This window comes from Lepeophtheirus salmonis, chromosome 9 (genome assembly GCF_016086655.4).
Source record: "Lepeophtheirus salmonis chromosome 9, UVic_Lsal_1.4, whole genome shotgun sequence".
Lineage (NCBI taxonomy): Eukaryota > Metazoa > Arthropoda > Copepoda > Siphonostomatoida > Caligidae > Lepeophtheirus > Lepeophtheirus salmonis.
In genome coordinates this window covers 19772715-19793759 of record NC_052139.2, presented here as the reverse complement: position 1 = coordinate 19793759, position 21045 = coordinate 19772715, and the positions used below count along the sequence as shown (strand labels likewise).

Below are 21045 nucleotides of genomic sequence, written 5' to 3'. Positions count from 1 at the left end.
TGAAATATTTTGAGGCCCTATGCAAAACAGAATGCGCAAGGCCTAAATCCCAATCTTTTTATAAAATAAAATTTGGGGTCTTTTTTCTTTTCAAATTACTTTTTCTTAAATAGAAAATATTTTTCAGTGAAATTATTTTCTAATATTATTTGAAAAAGGAATGCTTTATTTTTTGGAAAAGACCAAGTCTTCTTGTGACCTTTTTTTATAAAGCTTATCCATATTTCATTTTTGACATTTCAAAAAAAAAAATGATATTTTTATTTTCTCAATCAAGCGCAAAGACTATTGGAAACATAGGCCCCACTGCGATTGCAATTGTCTAAAGCTGGTCTTGCCCACAGATATCAATTATCATATATAATTTTTTAAAAGAAAGTGGAAACAGTAGTTTATGCATTGAGTTGACATTTTTGTAAGGAAAAAAATAAGTTTATAAATTAGAAAAGGAAAAACGGTTGTTGTTTCTTTATTTAGTAGATCCTCATGGTGTTAACTTTTCCCTCTGAACTCAGCATTCTTGTCTATCTTTGGCTTAAATAGTTTTAGAAATGCATGATAAAATAAATAAATATTAATTTAAATATAATTCGGATATTTTTCCTGCACTTAGGGTATTTTAGATGACAAAAGTTATCCTCTTTATAGCAGTAATTCATTTTCTTCCCCAAAATCATATAACAGACAGCTGAAATTAACATGGCCCATAATTCAAATGTACCATATATCACGTTCCCACCTTCTTATCGTGCATTTGCATGATGCATTTGGTTTGTACTTCCACCAATTAAAAATGAACAGTCTGTGGTAAATTCATTTCGTGGTTTAAAAATGGCTTATGAAAGAAGTCCGATAGAAAAAATATTGTAGTCCAACATTTATATAATTTTCATGTTTTGTCAAACGATTATCGAATAAATTTTGAGTAAAAACATAGCCCTAATGACCTTATTTTTAGATCAGTATTCGAATATTCCTTGTTTGATTAATATCAGCTCACCATAGTATCAAATTAAAGATGAATTAAAACCACTTTGTTTTCTAGGTACATAATAATATTTTTTATATACCTATGTTTTTAAGACAAATTTAATAACAAAGGTAAAGAAGTGTCAGAATGATGAGTCAGGGGAGTGAGTCAGAATATAAAAAAAGTCAAGATAGGATATTTTCAAATATGTTATACATTCATTGATAGCTTAGCTAACCATAATTATACTAGTCGCAATATCTTTGTCTTAAAATGCTTTATTTAATTACAACATTGGTCATTTTAATAAACAACTATTAGCTGTTTTTATCATTTCATTTTGATCTATTAAAATTACATCACTATTATGTATTTATGAGTAATATAACTTTGAGCATTTGAACTTTATAATTTGGCACAGAATACTTATATTAAAGTAATTAGTATTGAAACAGTCAGGAATAACACCATTATATATTCATTTAAAATTATCCATCTTATGTTTGATTGCAACTTGACCAGTTTGCTTATACAAGTATCAACATGTACATATTAATAATAATATACAATATATGTTGAGCATAGATGTCGCTCTGAGGCAAAGAAAACAAGCGAGCAAGATGAGACGTAGAACATATTATTATTATTGTTATTTTACGTTCAAAATAAAAGAACAAAACAAAACAAGACGAAGAGCGCGAGAGCTGAAAGTAATAACAAGAGAAAGAGAGAAAAGGAAAAAAAGAGTAGCTGGTGGTGGTAAGTGGTGGTGTTGGTTGGTAATGTGCGTGCAGCTGGTGGTAAAAGAAGAAAGGAGAAGCAGGAGGTTGGTTACTGCTGACTTGAGTGCTCCTGCTGCTGCTGTCGACTGTCGTCTTCTGCTCGTCTTTTGATTTCTTGAAATATGATTTATTAGTACTATTATTACAAAATTGAAAATACATTTAAAATTGGATTTAAATTTCGGGAATGGATTTTCTTTTGAGAAAAGAGAGAAAGAAAGAAGTATTGGAGTGAATTGATTGATGATTAAGGATGAGTTGTTCCTTCGGAATGGTTCCACTTCGGAGCGTGGAAGAGTATTTCGGGTCTATGAGCTCGACAAGTAAGCGGTTGATGGAGGATGTGTCGGGCGTGAAGAGCAGCTACGACTCTGTTTGGAAGGAGTTGGAAGACAAGGAAAAGGAGCAAATTTTGGATGAGAGCATCGTTCCCCCAGAAGTGTCCCTCCAGTACGAGACGCCTTCCCCTTCACAACACACTGTTTTCCCCAGATACAAAGTCAAAGCGGGGCAAAAGACGGTGCGTGTTGAAGTGGAAGGAGAGAACAACGAGACCGTAAGGATGGATCACATCTCATACCATCCCATACGACTTATCCTCTTTTCTTTTTCCAGAGCAGCTACAGCTACCTTGACGAACACTCCGCACCCTTTCATTGGAAGACGCGGAGTCAGCAGGAGCTTCGTTTCGAGTCTGGGAGACCTCTTTCACTTTCCTCAACGGAACTAACAGAAAACGGTCTTGAGAAAATCACGTCACCCCCATCCAAAATTCTTGCCCAAAGGCCACGCAATACCACAAAGGGGAATCCCTCCTTTGCCAAGCCTGTCGGGATCCCTATTGTTCCATCTTCACCCTCCTCATCACGCCTCTCATCCTCTCCAGAATCGGTTAAATCCTCACAACCCCTTCTTAAGAATACGAGTACGGATTCACTTGGACCCTCCCCATCAAATAGTGGCATTGTGCATCGTATAGTTAAGCCACGAATAGCTCCCCCTCCACCACCACCCTCATCATCTCAAAAGAGACCTGTAAGTGCTCCACCCAAGGAAGAAGATAAGAAAGTCCTTCTTGATGAGCTATCCAGTCCATTGGATGAAAATTTTAAGAACTTTTCCATTAACTTATCCACAGATTCTATTGTGAGTATATTATATTATTCATATACCTTTCCTCCCCCCCCCCCAATTTAATTAAAAAGGATTTTCGCCCCTGGTTGGGCTAAAAAGTGAGCCTCGATTCATGTAAATATTTGTGTATTTCAAGCAAATATATGTATATAACGTTATTTTTATTGTATCTCTTTTTTTTACAGGAAATTCCAAAAACAGGTTTTGATTTTTTGGACAATTGGTAAATGATTGAAGGATGATATTAAATAATGGAATAACGCGAATCTCTTTTTGTTTTTTTTTTAAATTTCTTTTATTTTCTTTGTATAGAAGTTGCATAATACTTTTTTAATTTAAACCCCATTTTGTCAAAGAGGAGTAGTGACTTAATAAGAACTTACACTCGCATCACTTACTACTTATATTTTAATAGGTATTCCTCAATTATTATAATTAATTTTTGATACTAGTCTAAAAAAATTAGCTCCATTTAGTAGTGATAATAGCATCTAATATTGTTATTATTATTTGGTTCAAATTTGACTATTATTAATTCTTTAACACTTACTTCTATTTAGAACTTCGTGCAATGTTACACTTTAAACTGTTAGTGTTTTTTCAATTTATACAGTGTTGTTTTCTTCTGTTTCTATTCAATGCCATGTTCCTATTTTTTTATTGTAAAAAAATAAATATATATTATTTATGTGTATAATCACTTAATGTCTATGTTATATGGATCAAATATCCCATGTCTTACTCCCTATTGAGCACATGCATATTTAATACTAAACGGATTTTACTTGGCATTAAATAAATAACTATTACAATTAAAAGTGTTAGAAATCTAATATTTTATATCACTTATTCGCTGTATTGGGTTTTGTCTTTTTCAGTCACCAAGAGGGATTGAGGTTAAAAAGCAACTACATTAATCTTAATTAATCTCTTGTTACTCGTGATTTATTGCTTTTTTTTGGGGGGATTCTAAGGCCAATCAACTGATAAAATTCTAAATACATTGAGCTACCGAGTAAAGTTTAATCTTTCCTTTTGTTTGCGAATATATACTTATTAATTGTAAATTTGTGAAATCTTCTTGTTGAAATTTGTACCACCAGAGGCTTAATTTCTCTATGTACAGAGCTGTTTATTTAAAGTAAAATTTTTAATTGTTTCGTATTAAAAGGGATCTTTTAAACTGAAATTATATGGACATAAAGAATAGCAAGCCTGCCAGTGATTGATGCCCCCTCCCCCAGATATTGAGTTTTAACTTAGAAAATGTATAGAATCTTACGTATATAGTAAGCTAATAAAGAACAAATATGTTATTTTTTTATTAAATATATTATATTCACTCAATTGATTTAAGGGTATATAGTGGACACTGTCTTAAGCTTTATTTTACATAATTACGTTTGAATCCTTTTAACGTTTAAACTTTTAATGAAGCGTTTTGAAACTATAGTGCCACCACATATTTAGTATTTAAGATGCATTTAAGTGTTTTATAAAGGAACACCGTTCAAATTCATATGAATGGTTTAACAGATTTTTAGTAAGAATTCAGGACTAATTCAATTTTTATTCTCTCTAGAATAAAAATGAATATACTCTTACATTCCAAAATTAAGGCTAATGTTATTATATATACGTTATCTAGAGAGATTGAATGAACAGATAGAGATCTCGAATCAATATGACAGTTAAAATGGAAACTGAGGAGAAGGAAGATAAGCAGTTCTGGAATAAAAAGAAACATTTCCTTTGGTTTCAATTAGCTACGTCTAAGGTTTTGTTGAAGAGTTCACTGGCAACCATGCAAAATAGTTTAAATCCAGAATATCAGCTTTAATTCAAAAATCTGTGTGTAGCGAGTCAGTGACTTTGATATCTACTAGTAGTAAAAGGAGTGGATAATAAAATATTTGGAATAAAATAGTTTATTAAGCTATTACATGTAACACGTATATTTACAAATGAGATCCATGTATTTGGTATATTGAAGAGTATGAAAATTCATATATTAAATGAGTCGAAATAAATAATTTGTGGTATTAAGTCATTAAAAGAAATAAAAAAAGGATTAGAAATCGGCATCTAACGTAAATTTACGTTCAGCTGGCTTGGACATAACACCCGCCTTTTGATATTCCCCAACCTTTTTTTCCAAAAAATTGGTTTTACCATCAAGTGAAATATTTTCCATAAAATCAAAGGGATTCTCAGTTAGGTAAATTTTCGGACAATTAAGCTCCACAAGAAGTCTATCTGCAACAAATTTAATATATTGCACCATGGAATCACAGTTCATTCCCAACATTCGAACGGGGAGTGCCTCAGTTAGAAATTCACTTTCAATCGCAACAGCCTCACGAATAATTTCGACAATACGAGCCACGGATGGCTTATGAGCAAGGTGTCTAAACATAAGACAGGCAAAATCTGTATGCAATCCCTCGTCTCTAGATATTAGTTCGTTTGAAAAGGTGAGACCGGGCATGAGTCCACGTTTCTTTAACCAGAATATGGAAGCAAATGACCCGGAAAAGAAGATGCCCTCGACGGCAGCAAAGGCAATAATTCGATCTCCGAAGGAGGCGGATTGGGACTGTGTCCAGCGTTGTGCCCATTGAGCTTTACGTTGAATTGCGGGGAAGTTATCTAATGCATTGAATAGTTTGTTTTTCTCATCTTTATCCTGTAAATGAAGCCAATATGTAAATTAGATCTTAGATTCAGTGAACTGAGTAATTTATTGGTATTTATTACCTTTATGTAAGTGTCTATAAGTAATGAGTACATTTCGGAGTGAATGTTCTCGATTGCAATTTGAAACCCGTAGAAACATCTCGCCTCCGTAACCTGTACTTCCTGTGTAAATCTCTCCACAATGTTCTCGTTCACAATTCCGTCCGACGCAGCGAAAAATGCCAAAACTCGTGATATAAAGTACCGTTCCTCATCATTCAATTTCTCCTCCCAGTCGATCAAGTCCTTGCTGAGGTCCACTTCTTCCACAGTCCAAAAGCTTGCTACGGCCTTCTTATACATGTTCCAAATATCAAAATATTCGATAGGAAGGATTACGAATCTATTAGGATTCTCTCGAAGAAGAGGCTCGTCCGTCTTAGAATCATCATCAAGGGTAAGTTTAGTGATTTGTTTACCCGCATCAATGATCCCATTTTCTTTATTATTTAAATCTAAATTAATAATATTCGTACTAATATCGGCGAGAGGCATTTTGTGATAAATGGTCATGAGCTGGAAAGTTGACAATTGTGGACTACTATTAATGCCAGGTATTTTCTCTTATTTATCCTCAAATTTTCCCGGTTAAAAACTTTTATGTACTCTTTTTTGGGCACGCCTTTCATCATTCTTTTCCAACTCTTAGTGCTACAATAAATGATCGCGTGCGAACTCAACTCAACTCGTTCAAAAAGGTTTAGTTTCGTTCATACAAGTTGCTTAAGGGCTGTGATTATGTAACAAATATAAAATATGTAAGCGGACTTTTAGTAACAGTTCATTATTATTACCCATCTTTTATTTTTGAATATTAAAAAAAACAAAAACAAAAAACGATTATAACTGCAAAACCTTATGTAGATTGTATGATATTGTTATTCATTATCCACGTTTCTGTAGCCAAAAAATGGAAGAATGAGATGATATGCTTTCGTCAAAAATATGTACAAATGTTTGCTCTACAATCGAATTTGTGCGTCCATTAGGTTTTGCATTGAGTAGTTCCGTTCGTAGCGTAGGGGGAATTATTTTATAGTTAATTTAATAAGCTATCTACTTTATTAATTAACTATTAAGTCCTTTAAAGTAGTTCAATTGGCGACATATCTATTGAATGTTCAGATGAAGTCCGTAGAACTTTTTGTCATAATTAAACTTTGACAATGAGTCTCAGAAATACAATATCGTCGGAAGTTTCCATGCATCAGGCAGACGCAAAAAATTATTTTCCTTTTATAAAGAAGATCAATTGTAATCTAGGAAATGCTTAGAGTTGACTTCTTCTATATAATAAATATACTAATGATCTAAATGTTTATATTTATTGTTGTCGAAAAAGATCCTGATAGTTCTAATTCTTATTCTCTTGCATTTTTCACACTATATCCATCCGGTTAAGTAAGGTAAATAACAACTCCTTCCCCCACCCAAAAAAATAAAAAAAATATTGATAAATAACTCAACCCCTTATCTAGTCTCCTTGAGCTGGAAAAACGGTTTCAATGGTGTAGGAACACACACAATTTTTGTACAGATTGTAATTAATAAAAGAAAATTTGTACAAATTGAAAACAAAAAATCGTATGACTCAATTTAAATGAAGATTCTTAAGTTTATTTTTGACAAAGATAATACAATTGTTATATTTTCTAACAAACAGTAGAATCATCAAACAAGACCAAATTATTTGCACGTATTGTATATTATATATTACAAAAAAATTTCGTATACAACAATGATAGTTTGTATGTTTTAGAAAAGGAAGAATTAAATATTAATGATGATCAGCTTAGGAATACAAAATTCACTTTTCCGGTCGCCAACTAATAAAAAAGGACGAGCTAAAAAATGCAATCGATAAACATCAATTCCTTTAAATCCTCAAAAAATAATCAGTAATACTTTATCTTTCATAAGCACTCACACTAACGAATTACTTTATCGTTATCTCCTAAAAAACTAGTTAATAATGATAACATCTATGAAAAATTAAAAACCTTGTTCAGGTTGTAACCACTGGGCGTACGTAAGATTGTATACATATATATATATTATTATTATAATTTTTTTTTGGGGGGAACAAAATTGAATTAGGAAATTTTTTGGAAAAAAATTTCAAAATCCAGAGCTCTTCACAAAAAATTTCTAAAATGAAATTTAGAATATAATTTTTTTTTTCCACAATCCTGAAAAAATTTCAAAAATAAAATCAAATGTTAACTTTTTTGGAGATAAATTTCAAAAATCTATAGCTACTAACAGGCAATTCAATTATTAGAAAAATTAAAATTTATAGTAGGAATCCAAAAATTCCTTAATTGGGGGAGGGGGACTACCGCCCCTCTATCCCTCCCCTGTGGATGCCCCTGAACTACAAAAAAAAAAAAATCTCAGACGTTCTAAGTGAGATTTTATTAAACTCTAGGTATTTGCTTCCCTTCCTCCAATAATTAAAATATAATAAATAGAATACCACTGGTTATTGAGAGACACGTTTAAAGAAGGTGTGATTTCTTACTTATAGATGTAATTGTATAAAATATTACTATCCTATTTGTAAAAATACCAGAAAAAACAAACAAAAAAAACCGAAAATTATTTTTGTGACCCTATCAGTTTGAATAATCTTTGAGAGGAGATAGACTTAGCTGTCATTACGGATCTGCTTTGAAAGGAAGGAAATAAACAGAAACCACACTTGCGTCCACATTTTTTACCCACTCGAAAGCTCGATGGACATGGATGAAATAAAAAATGAGGACACGGTAGCTAGCCTTCTGCATTTTTCTTATTGCCAACTGATAATTATCATAAGCGTATTTATTGTTTATAAAGTGTCTATCAAGAGTCCATCAATTGTATTTTAGGCAGAGGATTTGCGTTGTACAGAGTGCTCATAATAGTTCATTATTAATTTACGAATATATTTTTGGAGTTTGCCTTAAATTTATTTTCCTTCCTTGTAGTCAAGGTTAATAGAAATACAAGGATAGACCATCATGCCATCGGGCTTGCTACAATTTTCAATTTGATGTATCGTCCAGACTGGTAGGCAAGACACACAGGTTTCGACGTCATAGAGAATAACAGTGCTACTCTAACAGTAATAGTTAAGGAGGGCGATATAAGGCTACTCTTAGTAAAATGTATTATCAATGACGTCACTATTAAAAAGCTTGGAGGAAGTCAAATATATATATCAGCAAAAATAGGAAATATTCGCATTCGAAAATATTCTTCTAAATTTGGATATTTGCTCCAATATTTTATGTGATGCAATCAGAGAAAAGGAGGGAATTGGTAAAAACTGTTGTGCCATTTTTGTAGCCAAGAAATACATTAGTCAAAAAATCCAATATAAGATTTGTTTATTGTAATGTCTCCTTCCCTCTTATTCTTTTATTTCTTGTATTTTCTTTTTACATATGTATATATATTTGTAAAGTACAGTCTTTACCTCTTTATAAGTATAAATAGCCCTGTATTATATATATATATATATCAGAGTAGTGTTTTGTATTAGTAAGGAATAATATAATTGTTCTTATTAAACAAGCTTAGTCTTATTCCTCCTCGTCTTTCCTATCCTCATTTATCTCGGTCGTCCTGGATTCCTTTGTATAAATAGTTGGTGTCTTCTCAACCAACATTTATTACCAAGGCTTGTCTAGTTTATCTTCCATTGAAATCGCTATTTTTTTTTAAATGATCATCTTTCTAACATTAAGAAACGGGGATCAAGTTGATAAATCTGTACTATTGTGACTATGACGAGGCTGAGAGTCACAATCTATTTAGTACCGGGAATCCAGGACGACCGAGAGAAACGAAGAGAAGACGTGGAAGAATAAAGCAAGGATTGATTTAATAGGAGCACATGTATAGGCTGATTAGAAACGTTAATCCATACTACTCTGACAATCATAATCCATACAGGCTATTAATACTGATAAAAGAGTACACAGTACTTTACATACAACCTAAATTATCACAATAATAATATGAACAAAAACGAGATAATAAAAAAAAAGGAGGGGGGAGGGGGAAAAGGAAGTAAAGAAGAGACAAATACCTAACATAACACGTACTTTATAATTCAAATATATATGTTAGCCTTTTCGGTCAAGTAGATAAAGCATTAACCAACCAGGGATAATACAAGATAAATGAGTAACATGTTGTTAAACTATTATGGTTCTAGGACACTTTGCTGTAAGCCTTATTGACAACATAAGCCATTTTGCCAAACCTACACTTTGTAGAATGATTACCTTGCCGAATGACATCTTCGCCGAACGGACGTGCACGAACTATTATCCCTTCTAAATGACCATTGAGATTCTAGAGCCTAATTGAAAATTGTGACTGAAAAGCTACTAATAGATATTTCGTTTTGATTTTTTAAAATATTGTATCATTAGGATATGAATCTGTTGGCAAACGCAACAAAACCATTGCGACAAAAAAACAAACAAAAAAAACATATTTTTCCAGGGATGCCGGTAAATCTTATTATTTGTAAAATGATCGAAAAATGTTTGGTATCAGTCTAATATCCTTACAATTTCCGGTCATTTTCTACGAACAAAAGCACTATAACTCATATATTTTTAGGAGAAAGAGCCGTACAGGATTGTAAACTTGAAGGTCAGGCCTCATACAAAAGCTAGTTGAAATAAATGGTGTATCAGTTGGAAAATTTAATTTATTTTAAGCAATACTTGATATATTTTAGGAGAAAGACAGCAGTTGATGTATAAAATATAGTGTTGTGTATCACCATCGTTTTATTTATTTTAGGAATATGACGCAGGGATTAGTTTTAGCCGTAGTCAATCAATGTACCTTTTTATCAGTAGTTTCTACTTGTATATGTATTTTGTTATCGTAGTTTTATGTACATTCTTTAAATAGTAATCCCCGATCCAATCGTCTACTTTATTACCTTTTCCTCTGTTCCGTTACTTCCATACTTAGGTAGCCTTCTTGGAAGACTACATATAGTAAATTAAATGGAGCGACGTAGCTGAATGGACAGTGCTCGGGAAAAATTGTCATAAAGTGTTCACAGTGTGCGTAGGTTCGTGCCTCAGTCATTCCTAGAGAAGGAAATATACATTTTATATATGGACTTCCAAGACAATTCCTAGGTCGATGGAGTAATTGTAATACTATAATGTTTATACTAAATTCCATGTTCGATTTTAGCTGTACTTGATGCACTTCAAATACACTTCTTTATCGTAAAAAAAGTTGAATAACTGAAGCGTTATTCTTTTTTCAAAAAACCCGTTAAAATATGGGGATTTGGGAATATTTAAGGGGATTTTTTCATAATCGGATATGAATTGTAAGCATATATTATTTGAAATTAACACCACATTTTGTTATGAATAAAGTACATTTTATGTAGATTATTGATTTTTTTTTCTTTCTCAAAAGTTGGCTTAAACCGATTACAAGGGTCCAAAAATTCAAATCGAAATTTCTCAAAAACTTGATCGTTTACGAAAAATCTAATTACAGATGAGTAATCTGTGTACCAAGTACTACTAGAATTTAAGAGATATAGTTCAAAAGATATTCTTGTATACGATTTTTCGAACTCTAAGATCAGCTCTGTTGTCAAGAATCTTTAATCTATTTTTGACACTCAATATTAATAACCAGAGACTCTGTCGCCATTTATTGGAGGTGTCTAACATAATTTTTTACCTCTTAGAGAAGATGATATTGTAGCAACGATTACTCTTGATTTTTAAAAGAGTAAAAAATGAGAAGATCATTAATTAGCCTTAGATTACCTAACATCTGAATAGGCACTAGCCACACAACCTCGCTAATAGAGCCTTGCAAATAAATAATAACTAATTTTCCATTAAATAACAATTGTAAAAGAGAGAAAAATACATTTTTGTTAAAAAGTGATTAATCATGAATGCGCAGACTCATTTGTGATGTAAGTAATTAATCATGGAGCTATGGAAAAATGAGATATTTTTTGGAACATTTCATTTTTTGGGTGTGAAACTTGAAGGAGTGCTTCGAAAGCCAGTATCAAGTATGATTCAATTTGTTGAAAGAAAGAGATAATTTTTGATATCGAACTTTTTTCTATTCATTTCAGATCTACCTTCTAATCCCATATCTCCTTTATTAGTGAGCATGGAGGAAGGACCTCTCATCGAAGGAATACATTTTTTGAAGGATTATCTATGACATAGTTATTGTATTATCAGTTCTTTGGTAGTGCATCATATTTTACTTGTATTGGAGAAGAGTGTCTCTTGATGAACCTTATTTTATTTATAGATTATTTTAAATAAAGTAATTCATATTTCACCTAAGCGATATATAAGATATTTCATTGAATCTAAACAGTAATGGTTGTAATAAATAGGTTGTGTGATTTTAAAAGTGAATCATTTATCCAGATGTTAATTAATCCATGATTTAAGTAAGGAGACTCTAAGAAAAGAGGAAAGAAGACGCTTTAATTAATAATTAGATATGTGAAAATGGTCTAAATCCTCGTCAGTGTAAATAGAAAAGAAAAATATATTTTGGCAACTTTGATAGACGCCAAATTTGCTGACAGAGATCACTATATAAACTATAGTGATGCTTGATAAGCCTACATATTTTTTTAAGGGTGTTACTTTTGATGTCGTTGGCATTCAAAAGAATCTTTTATATTTTATATCATTATTCAGGAACTCTTGAAGAGAGAACATTTAATTATATGTGTGTGCTCATGAATGACGGAGAGTAACGCTGAGGAAAAAGGCGGGTTAACGCATCTTTCGAGACTTTGTAAATATTCGTGTACAAGTTTCAGCAGACCAATAAATAATATATTTTTAAGAACTTTCCATATAAAACCTCAACAATTTTTGATATCAAAATCAAAAAGTTTTGTGATTTAAAATGTACCATGGAGGAGAGAAAATGCCACAAAAAATAAATTTTGGAAGCATGTGAGTAACTAAATTGCAGGTCAACAAGGTTCATTTTAAACTTACTGCTTATTTCACCCCATACGTTACAGGGACAAAACTTGAACCAATGTATAGTATTATCTCAGGGTATCATAAAAAACCAACAACCAAGACTGACAACAAATTTCCGTTTGGGAAAATTAAGCCAGACCCCATTATATTTCACATCATGACTATATAGATGCAAAAAAGATAAAATGATTACTGAGGAATTCGATGTGGGGGATACTAACATATATCCATACACTGTTTCTTCAAATGAAATCGAAACCTTTCAAAGAAATACAACAAAAAGAGACGAGAATATATATATTGACTATTTTAATGAAATACATTTATATTTTATAGTGAAATTTAATGAACTTTCTAGGTTAGAGTCTCCATATTTTTATTTTCAAAAATGAGAACTGTAGCTCGGATCAGTGTCGGTTTAAGTGTTGAAAAAAATAAATTTTGAAATTAAAACATTCCAAGAATTAAATGGGCACACGATTTGTAGCCTCCCTCCTCACCCGACATGAATCCTCTCGACTATGGCACCTGGGGCTATGTCGGAAGTAAGGCATGTACGGTGTCTTATACTAGAGTCGACGCTAAAACTCATTTTTAGCATTCAGTTCTGTTCATAAGGCTGTTAAAATTATTCATTTCATTTTTGAATTGCAACTTGTAAAATTTGCTTATAGAAGTTACAACTTGTATACAACATAGTTCTCATTATTATGATTAGCATGATAATTTGGTTTATTAATTTAAAAACGGTTGTCTTGCGATATTTAGTACATATTACTTTGATTTAAGTCAAGTGGCAGTGTTTATCATTGACATCAAATAGTATTCAATTCAAGACGTGTTAATGTTTTTATTCTTAAAGCCATTTTATGAAGTTCCATGAATCTTTAATAGAAATTTGTCCATTTACGTAGTAAAAATATCAACTTTGAGCCCCCCGAAATAGCGTCGTCTCCTTCAATTATTATGCAATTTATTATTATTATCAGGATTGTTGATGTCAACTATTTTGCGGGCTTAACCAATCAAGTTGCATAACAATGAAAACCTCTTTTTTCTTTAATATTAAGGAAATGAGTGAACAATTAGATTTCAAAATGGAAGCAACAAATAAAAGGACTTCATCCTTACTGTCTATCAGAAATGTATCCCTCTAACGTCTAGTTTTATTATATATCTTACCCTAAAATGAATTAAAAATATATTATTACATCATTATATAATCTTATTTTCATATTTGAGATAAAAATTAACTATACCTATGGAGAAAATAGAAAATATACTTTTCGAGTGATCCAAATTTTCTCTTTCCCTAATTGATTAACAAAAAAATTGTACTAAAAAACTAATTTAGACAATTCATAATGATTTTCAGAACATTTAGAACTTTAGTTACATTCAAACATCCGTTTTTATCATGGGGGCTACGTAGTAATTAGTATTTAATGCAAGAGTGAAGTCTCTTTTTATTCATAAAACCATTCGATGGAGTTGAATGCAGATTTTTCCATTTTATTTAGTAAAAATATCACTTTTGGGTCCCCAACCAGGTGAATTTAATTTCCCCTTTAATCATGAATCATGAATCATGATACAAATTAGTATGTCAGTGAAACCGGCCTAGTCTAGATTGTGTCACGTGAGGAGAGATTCGTGACGTTTAAATGACGTCATTATTTATTTTCAAAACATAACTAAATATTGGCCAGATGGAGATCATTTTCTCATTCATTAGACATTATTTATATTATAAGGATAACTTGATCAAACAAATTTGATATTAAGAATGCTGACTCGTCTGAGGCCTTTTTATTTCAACCATCATCGTGGCTTTACCTCTTCGATCCTTCAATCATGGGAGAGAACCTATCAGGAAATGTCAGATTCTTATGTCGTCTCTCAAACTAGTTCCTTGATTGGGGATTTCCACGATGTCACTGGACTTCCTTGGTGGGCCGTCATTGCGGCCACTGGATTCACTCTGAGATTCATCACCATGTTTCCTGCACATCTCACTGCTCAAAAAGTAGGTGTCATGATGCGCTTGATTGATTCATTGTTATATTATATTAATTATTATTAATGATGCACGTCTGATTTGTACTACAAGTTGTAATTGTTTAATTCATTTCAGCTCATTGCTGTTGTTTTATTTCCAGACCGCCGCCAAAAGAGCTCTCATCATGCAAGAAATGGAAGAAACGATCGTTCCAGAGTTGACACACTCATATGCATATCGAGCAAGGAAGAACAATATTCATCCTGAGTTAATGAGAAGAGAACTCAATGTGTATATTATTTTTTTTACTTTATCTTCAATTTATTTCAACTTGAAACTCTTGTAAAATCCCACCTACATGTTATGAAGAATCAATCTTTTAAGTTTTATTCTATCGTGAGTCTGGAGAAAAATTTAAGATAATATTGCTTAAGACTTAATGTCGGTGATAATTGTTTTCCAAATCAAGATCTTCATTGCTACCTATGTTACATTTGTGTTATATAGGCTTTAAAATTAAGTTATATAGTATTTCCCTGAGTTATATTTGTCAAATAAGGTTAATTTTAATAGAATACTGATATTAGCCATAAATGTCATTTTGACAAACAGTGATATTTAAAACTTTTGCTCCATTGCCATGATATATTAATTGTACGTAAACAGTCTCTAGGCAACTTAATAGGATCATTCCACCATCCCCGTATATTAAATTTCAAATAGATAATATTTTCTTTTCGTTGTTGTCCATTACAACTAGATTTTAAGCCATATCTCGTAAGAGGGATATGTTTCATTCTCCGGTTCTGCAAATTTGATTGTACAAAGAATGGCTTCTCAAATGAAAAGAAATGATTCCCTATTCTAAAACCAATATATCTTTATACCAAAAAGGAATACAATAGAACCTGCTTAATACGGATATTTGTTTATAAGGGACATTTATGAGAGTCCAAAACGAGTGATGCATCATAGGAGTATTTAATTCATTCAATAAGGCGAGTTTCTTTAATAGTGGAAAAGCTGTGTCGATCCTTTGAGATCCGGCTTAAGTGGTGTCTATATTTTAAAAATAAAATTCCCCTTTTAGACCGGGTTTCGCTATTGTGTGATTGTTCATTTTAAAAATCATTTAGTAAAGTTTTGAACAGATATCGGTATATCCACGGAACCAAATATAGGAACTTCTGGGGTTATTGATGTAATTGATTACTTATAAGTTGTATTTTAATATTGCAAGGATAACTCGTATACTGATATTTTGTATTTGTAGCGCCATTCGAAACTCATTCAAGGAATTGGTAATAGAGAGAAATTGTTCAGCAGCAAAAATATTCATCCCCTATTTTCTACAAATCCCTATCTGGATGACTATGACAATGGCTCTACGGAATCAAATGACGATAACCTCTTACACAAAGGAATCTCTGGTAATTCTTTTTTTTTCTTCATTTTATGTTGGTGAGAAGAGTGCTTAATAAATAAAAATGTTTCAGCTCCGTTTTGTGGAATTTAAAACCGAAGGATGTCTTTGGTTTTCAAATTTAGGTATTCCTGATCCCATTTTTGTGTTGCCGATTCTAATTGGATCGACGCTTATAATCAATCAAGAATGTTCCTCCAGACTACATCGATCCCCCGAAGGTCAAAAATTACCATTACCCATTCGATCTGCAAGAATGGTTGGGAGGATACTACCTTTTATTCTCGTACCTCTTTGCTGCTATACACCAAGTGGACTGACTCTGTACTGGTCAGTTTCTGGTGCGTCTGGGCTGTTAGTCAATCTTATTTTAATGCAACCTCAAGTAAGAAGATTAGTCAAAATTCCGCGTATATCTTCAGAGCCTACGAATCCTTTCAAATTGATTAAAAATCACTTTGTTCAGGATATTGAAATAATTAAATCAAAAATAAATAAAAAAGTCTAGAGATATGCTTCAGTTTTGATCGTTTTATTTAGTAATCATTTTTATACATGTCGTTGAACTTGATAATAAACCCAAATCTCCAAAAATGAGTCGACAAATGCTTGAGATGATGTAAATGTACATTTTCCATTATGAATGGATTTTATAAACTTTTCGTATGCTTGAAGTACTTCAGGTACATTGGCACCATTGCAATGCGTAAGGTAGTATCCCGTTTCGGCTTTTAATAAAGGTATTGCCAGGCCAACAATGGTTTTGATGAAGTTCCAAGTATCTACATCATTGTCACTTGTTGAAATGGGTACATCCGTAAGATCTCCAAAAATGATATCATACTGTGCTCCTTTAGCCTATTCATTTTAATTAATTAATTATTTGATCATTGATTAAAACCGTGTTTCTCAAACTTTTTACACCAGAGTACATAAATGAGATAATTATCAAAACTATAGACACGCTATTTAACAAATTTTTGGTTCTATTTTCTTTTTTGAAAAATAGAAACATAAATTTTTCGGCGTACCTTGAAATTCACTTGGCCTTAAAGTATGAAAAATACTGTATTAGAGGATAAGACATGTCAACTTACTAATTCATTTTCCATAAATTCAATTGCATCCCCAACAATGATCTTATGATTAGGTCCTTCTCTAAAGTCTTTTTTGAGATAAGGTCCACTAACAGATGGCATATGTGTATTTACGGCATCCATAACCATTTCATCAATTTCAAGCATCGTTACCATAGCAGGCTTATGAGGCTGAGAAAATATCTCTTTTAGTAAAGCTCCATCTCCACCTCCTAATAATGTAAAACAATCAATGGGGTTCAATTATATTTAACTATAAATACCAAGAATGAGAATATTGGCATCCTTATATTTTGGTCCAAGTCCAAGAGGAAGTCCCATTAGATTATGTGTGTATGACACTGTGTCAACCTCTGATAAATTGGGCATATTATCCAAAATAAGCATTTTTCCAAAGTCATAAGTATCGACAATTTGTACATATTGAAATGGGGATTTCTCACTGAAAAGGATTTCCTTGTATCTATACTCCTGAACTCGAGAATCTATAAATGAATGAAAGAAAAACAAACTATATAGTATATTTATAAATTATATTAAGTCATAATTATATACAAATTTAGTGATACATTTTAATAAAAATGATTCATCATTCGATTATTTGTAAAAAATAAATATATATTTTGTAGTGTATATGAAGTAATGATAATGTATGTTTGACTTTGTTGATAATAATCAATTAACTATTCACTTTAACATTGAAATTATAATTTAACCCAATATATTTCCCATCTACTTATCAAGAGGTTACAAACCTCTTAATGAAGAGATCAAGCATATTTATGAAGATATTCGATAATGTAATTTGCTTGCAAATTAATCCACTCACAACATGCCTCCCGCACTAGTGCAGATGTGTTGTTCAAAGCCAATCATTTATCATGTTATAACATGAAAATGAAGAAGGGTGTAACCTCTTTACATGGGGGAATTAAAGTAGGTACATGTTAGTAATTTAAAAAAAAAAAAAACGTAAAAAACGAGTCATTTCTCCAGCAACCTTAAGAAGACAACGACTGTTCGGCCAGGTATAAACCAAAAAGAAATAGGTTATCACTCAGTCACCTTACCATCCTACAGCCTGCTACTACTATTTAGTACTACCTAAGCAACATTTGCTAATAGTATTTGTAAAGAAAGAACTTGACTTTAATTCAACGTTTTTTGTGTGATCAAAATGGTGTTTTTTAAATCTAATATTCAACTCTTTTTATTGGTTTCACTCTCACTCCTGGCTCAAGTGTCCTCTGAAGAGACAAAATTAACAAATTGTGATGAAGACACATTGGCTGAATATAAAGTATCCTTCAAAAACTGCTTAGATTCTGCAAAAAACACTATACTAGACAAAATAAGTGAATATGAATTTTTGAATTCTCTTTGCAAAGAATTTGAAGGTATGTTTTCTACTTGTGAAGAAGAGAAAATGAGCCTCATTGAGTGCACAGACGAAAAAACCGTGAAAAATATAATGGACGCCTACGTAACTAGCTTGGGTGATGTTATACAGTCCGTAAATAGAGATCTCAATGTTAAGAGCTGCCCCGTCTTTAAGGATAGTGAAGAAGGAGAGACAGACCTTGAGGATGAATTTGATGATGATAATGATTACCTAAATGTAGTTGACTCAGAAGCCGAAGGAGAGTATAATCATGATTTGTTTAGTGGAGGAAGCTCCTTGATTTTCTCCTCTTTGCTTTTGTTAATTTCATTCATGTTGGCATTTAAGTAAAAAAACAATTAATTAATTAAACATGTAGTGTCGTATATATATTATATATCATCCTGGTCACAAATGTAAGATAAAATATAAATTCTCTAATTAGGCTAATAATATATAATAAATAATTATAATAAATTAACTCCAATATTGACTCCATTAATTATTCACATTAAATAGAAATAATTACCTGATGATCTTAGATAAGGAGATTCTTTTTGACATCTATTGAATGAACCTACTAAATGTACATCCTTCAACGTTAATCCCATGCGACAAGACAAATTTGATTTCAAGTTCCCTAATTCCAATCCATTTTCATTCAAATCAATAGGCCTTAATAATAATAATAATAAAAAAATAGAGACATAAAGTATTAATGATCATTCATAATAATTATAAAAGGAAAACTCACTTCTTGGATTCAATCATGAGAGTCATCAAAACCTGTTCATCAGAGCTATCCTTATCATAAATACGAAGAAGTACGAAAAATCCACCACCAATAAATTGATAAGCAACCGTTGCTGCTGGATCTTCGACCTTCTTTTCAGTCGTAAGAACAACATTTAATACTTTTTGTAGAGGTGAGACTACGTGTTCTTGGATATCTTTATCCGTTGGAATAATATCCAATCGATAGTCAAAAAGAACGGTATACACTTTTTGAACCATGGCTACTATTTTTTTAATTCCAAGTTTCTTGATCAACGAAGAACGATTCAAATCTGAATGAAAAATGTTCTTTCTAAAAAAAATTATTTATAATTTAAGCCGATGGAGAAACAGGTTTCAATTCATATAGCCATATGTAGTCTTAAGAGTTATATTACAATATACAGCTACATGTACAAACATAAATATTTTCCAGTTTATTTTATATAATGTAAGGCTGTTGCCTAGAGAAGTCATGATAAGATGAGAAAATAAAAATAAAAGAAGAGCAATGATCGCAAAATTAGACTTTCGCAATCTGTAGAATCTTCATTCAATCTGACCTTTGAACTTCAAATTTTTATTATGATTTTCAAAAAAGAAAAGAAGGACGCTTACCCAATGCACCATCTGTTCTTACGACTATGTGAATGGATCATTCAGAATGATACAATTTATTAAATAGTTCGTTCATATTGAATTAGACCAACTCGCATGCACGACTAGGTTTTTTATTTACTCTCAACCTCGAATGCCAAAAGGTAAATACATTAAATGTGTATACATTATAAAGTCTACATTTTTTGGAGGGGGGGGGAATTATTCCATGGTAAGTTGTCCGTCCAAAGTACGTACTATTAATAATACCAAAGTACAAAGTAAGATGACAAGAACTTTTTTTGTGACTTTTAGATATTGTCATGGATTGATCTCACCCTCAACTCCTAAAAGTTTTGGTCACATTGCCATAACAATAAAAACTTAAATATTCTCTAAAAGTTATCTTTATTTTATTTCGTAATCCCATTTCCAAAAAGAAACAGGAACTAAAAAGGCCCAAAATCATTTAGTAGTTAGCCAATTCTTCCCAAGTATGGAATTTCAATATTTGTTGGGGATTGTTCTCAACTTTACAAAGGATAATTCTAATTCAAAAATTGAACGTTCAAAACACTCAATAGTGGAAAAAAGAGTAACATTGATAGCAAGGAACAAAATATAATGTTATTTTTGTGTTTATTATGTGAAGCCTTACCAATCCAATTTAATTTTAATTTAAGACAACCTACTGCACAAATTTTTGTTTATTCACATAGTCACCATGTCGTTACCTTTATTTTATTTTGCAACCTCAGTTAGTAGTAGGCCATTATTGCCAAATATGGAATGCTCATTCAATATTTGTTGGGGATTGTTCTCAGTTTAACAAGAGCTAATTATAATTCAATCAATCAATCAATATTTAGAACACTGCTTAGAACAAAAGAAGTAGAAACAGTCCCAGTTGACAACGAAATGAAGTATATTTTTTTGTGTTAACGTGGTAACGCCTTGTTACTCTATCTTGTTCTTTGATCGAACCTAACACTAATATTCCATGGTCTTTAGCCTATACTAGGTACTCAGATATAATTTATAAAGCGAGTGCCGAAATCTGGAACTACATATATATTATAAAGTTTCATAAATATGGTAAATTTGAGGGAAGCGACGAATTGGGGTTGCAGAAAATCTGA

General features: G+C 31.8%; 4 protein-coding genes across 5 annotated transcripts; 2 read left to right on the top strand and 2 right to left on the bottom strand.

The window, feature by feature from the left end:
- Positions 1-1412: 1412 nt before the first annotated feature.
- On the top strand, positions 1413-3704 carry LOC121124296 (uncharacterized). The gene is made up of 3 exons (XM_040719453.2): positions 1413-2308; positions 2368-2898; positions 3072-3704. Exons 1-3 carry the CDS (start codon positions 2006-2008, stop codon positions 3111-3113), a joined length of 876 nt encoding a protein of 291 aa, XP_040575387.1. The 5' UTR covers positions 1413-2005; the 3' UTR covers positions 3114-3704.
- A 1089-nt stretch (positions 3705-4793) lies between these two features.
- RnrS (ribonucleoside-diphosphate reductase subunit M2) lies at positions 4794-6230 on the bottom strand. The gene is made up of 2 exons (XM_040719964.2): positions 5644-6230; positions 4794-5572 (listed from the first exon to the last, which is right to left on the bottom strand). The coding sequence occupies exons 1-2, from the start codon at positions 6133-6135 to the stop codon at positions 4958-4960; spliced, it is 1107 nt and encodes a 368-aa protein (XP_040575898.1). The 5' UTR covers positions 6136-6230; the 3' UTR covers positions 4794-4957.
- Positions 6231-12326: 6096 nt separating this feature from the next.
- Positions 12327-16577, top strand: LOC121124777 (cytochrome c oxidase assembly protein COX18, mitochondrial). Of its 2 annotated transcripts, XM_040719965.2 has the most exons (5): positions 12327-12602; positions 12674-14661; positions 14795-14925; positions 15908-16064; positions 16131-16577. In XM_040719965.2, the coding sequence occupies exons 2-5, from the start codon at positions 14422-14424 to the stop codon at positions 16563-16565; spliced, it is 963 nt and encodes a 320-aa protein (XP_040575899.1). In that variant the 5' UTR covers positions 12327-12602; positions 12674-14421; the 3' UTR covers positions 16566-16577. The 2 variants fall into 2 exon arrangements, with proteins under 2 accessions (XP_040575899.1, XP_071747369.1); XM_071891268.1 differs by lacking the exon at positions 12327-12602 and having other exon boundaries at positions 14317-14661; positions 14795-14923.
- Positions 16569-19983, bottom strand: LOC121124775 (spermine synthase). Its single transcript, XM_040719962.1, has 6 exons — positions 19928-19983; positions 19290-19622; positions 19065-19210; positions 17418-17639; positions 17155-17366; positions 16569-16915 (listed from the first exon to the last, which is right to left on the bottom strand). Exons 1-6 carry the CDS (start codon positions 19966-19968, stop codon positions 16607-16609), a joined length of 1263 nt encoding a protein of 420 aa, XP_040575896.1. The 5' UTR covers positions 19969-19983; the 3' UTR covers positions 16569-16606.
- Positions 19984-21045: the final 1062 nt, after the last annotated feature.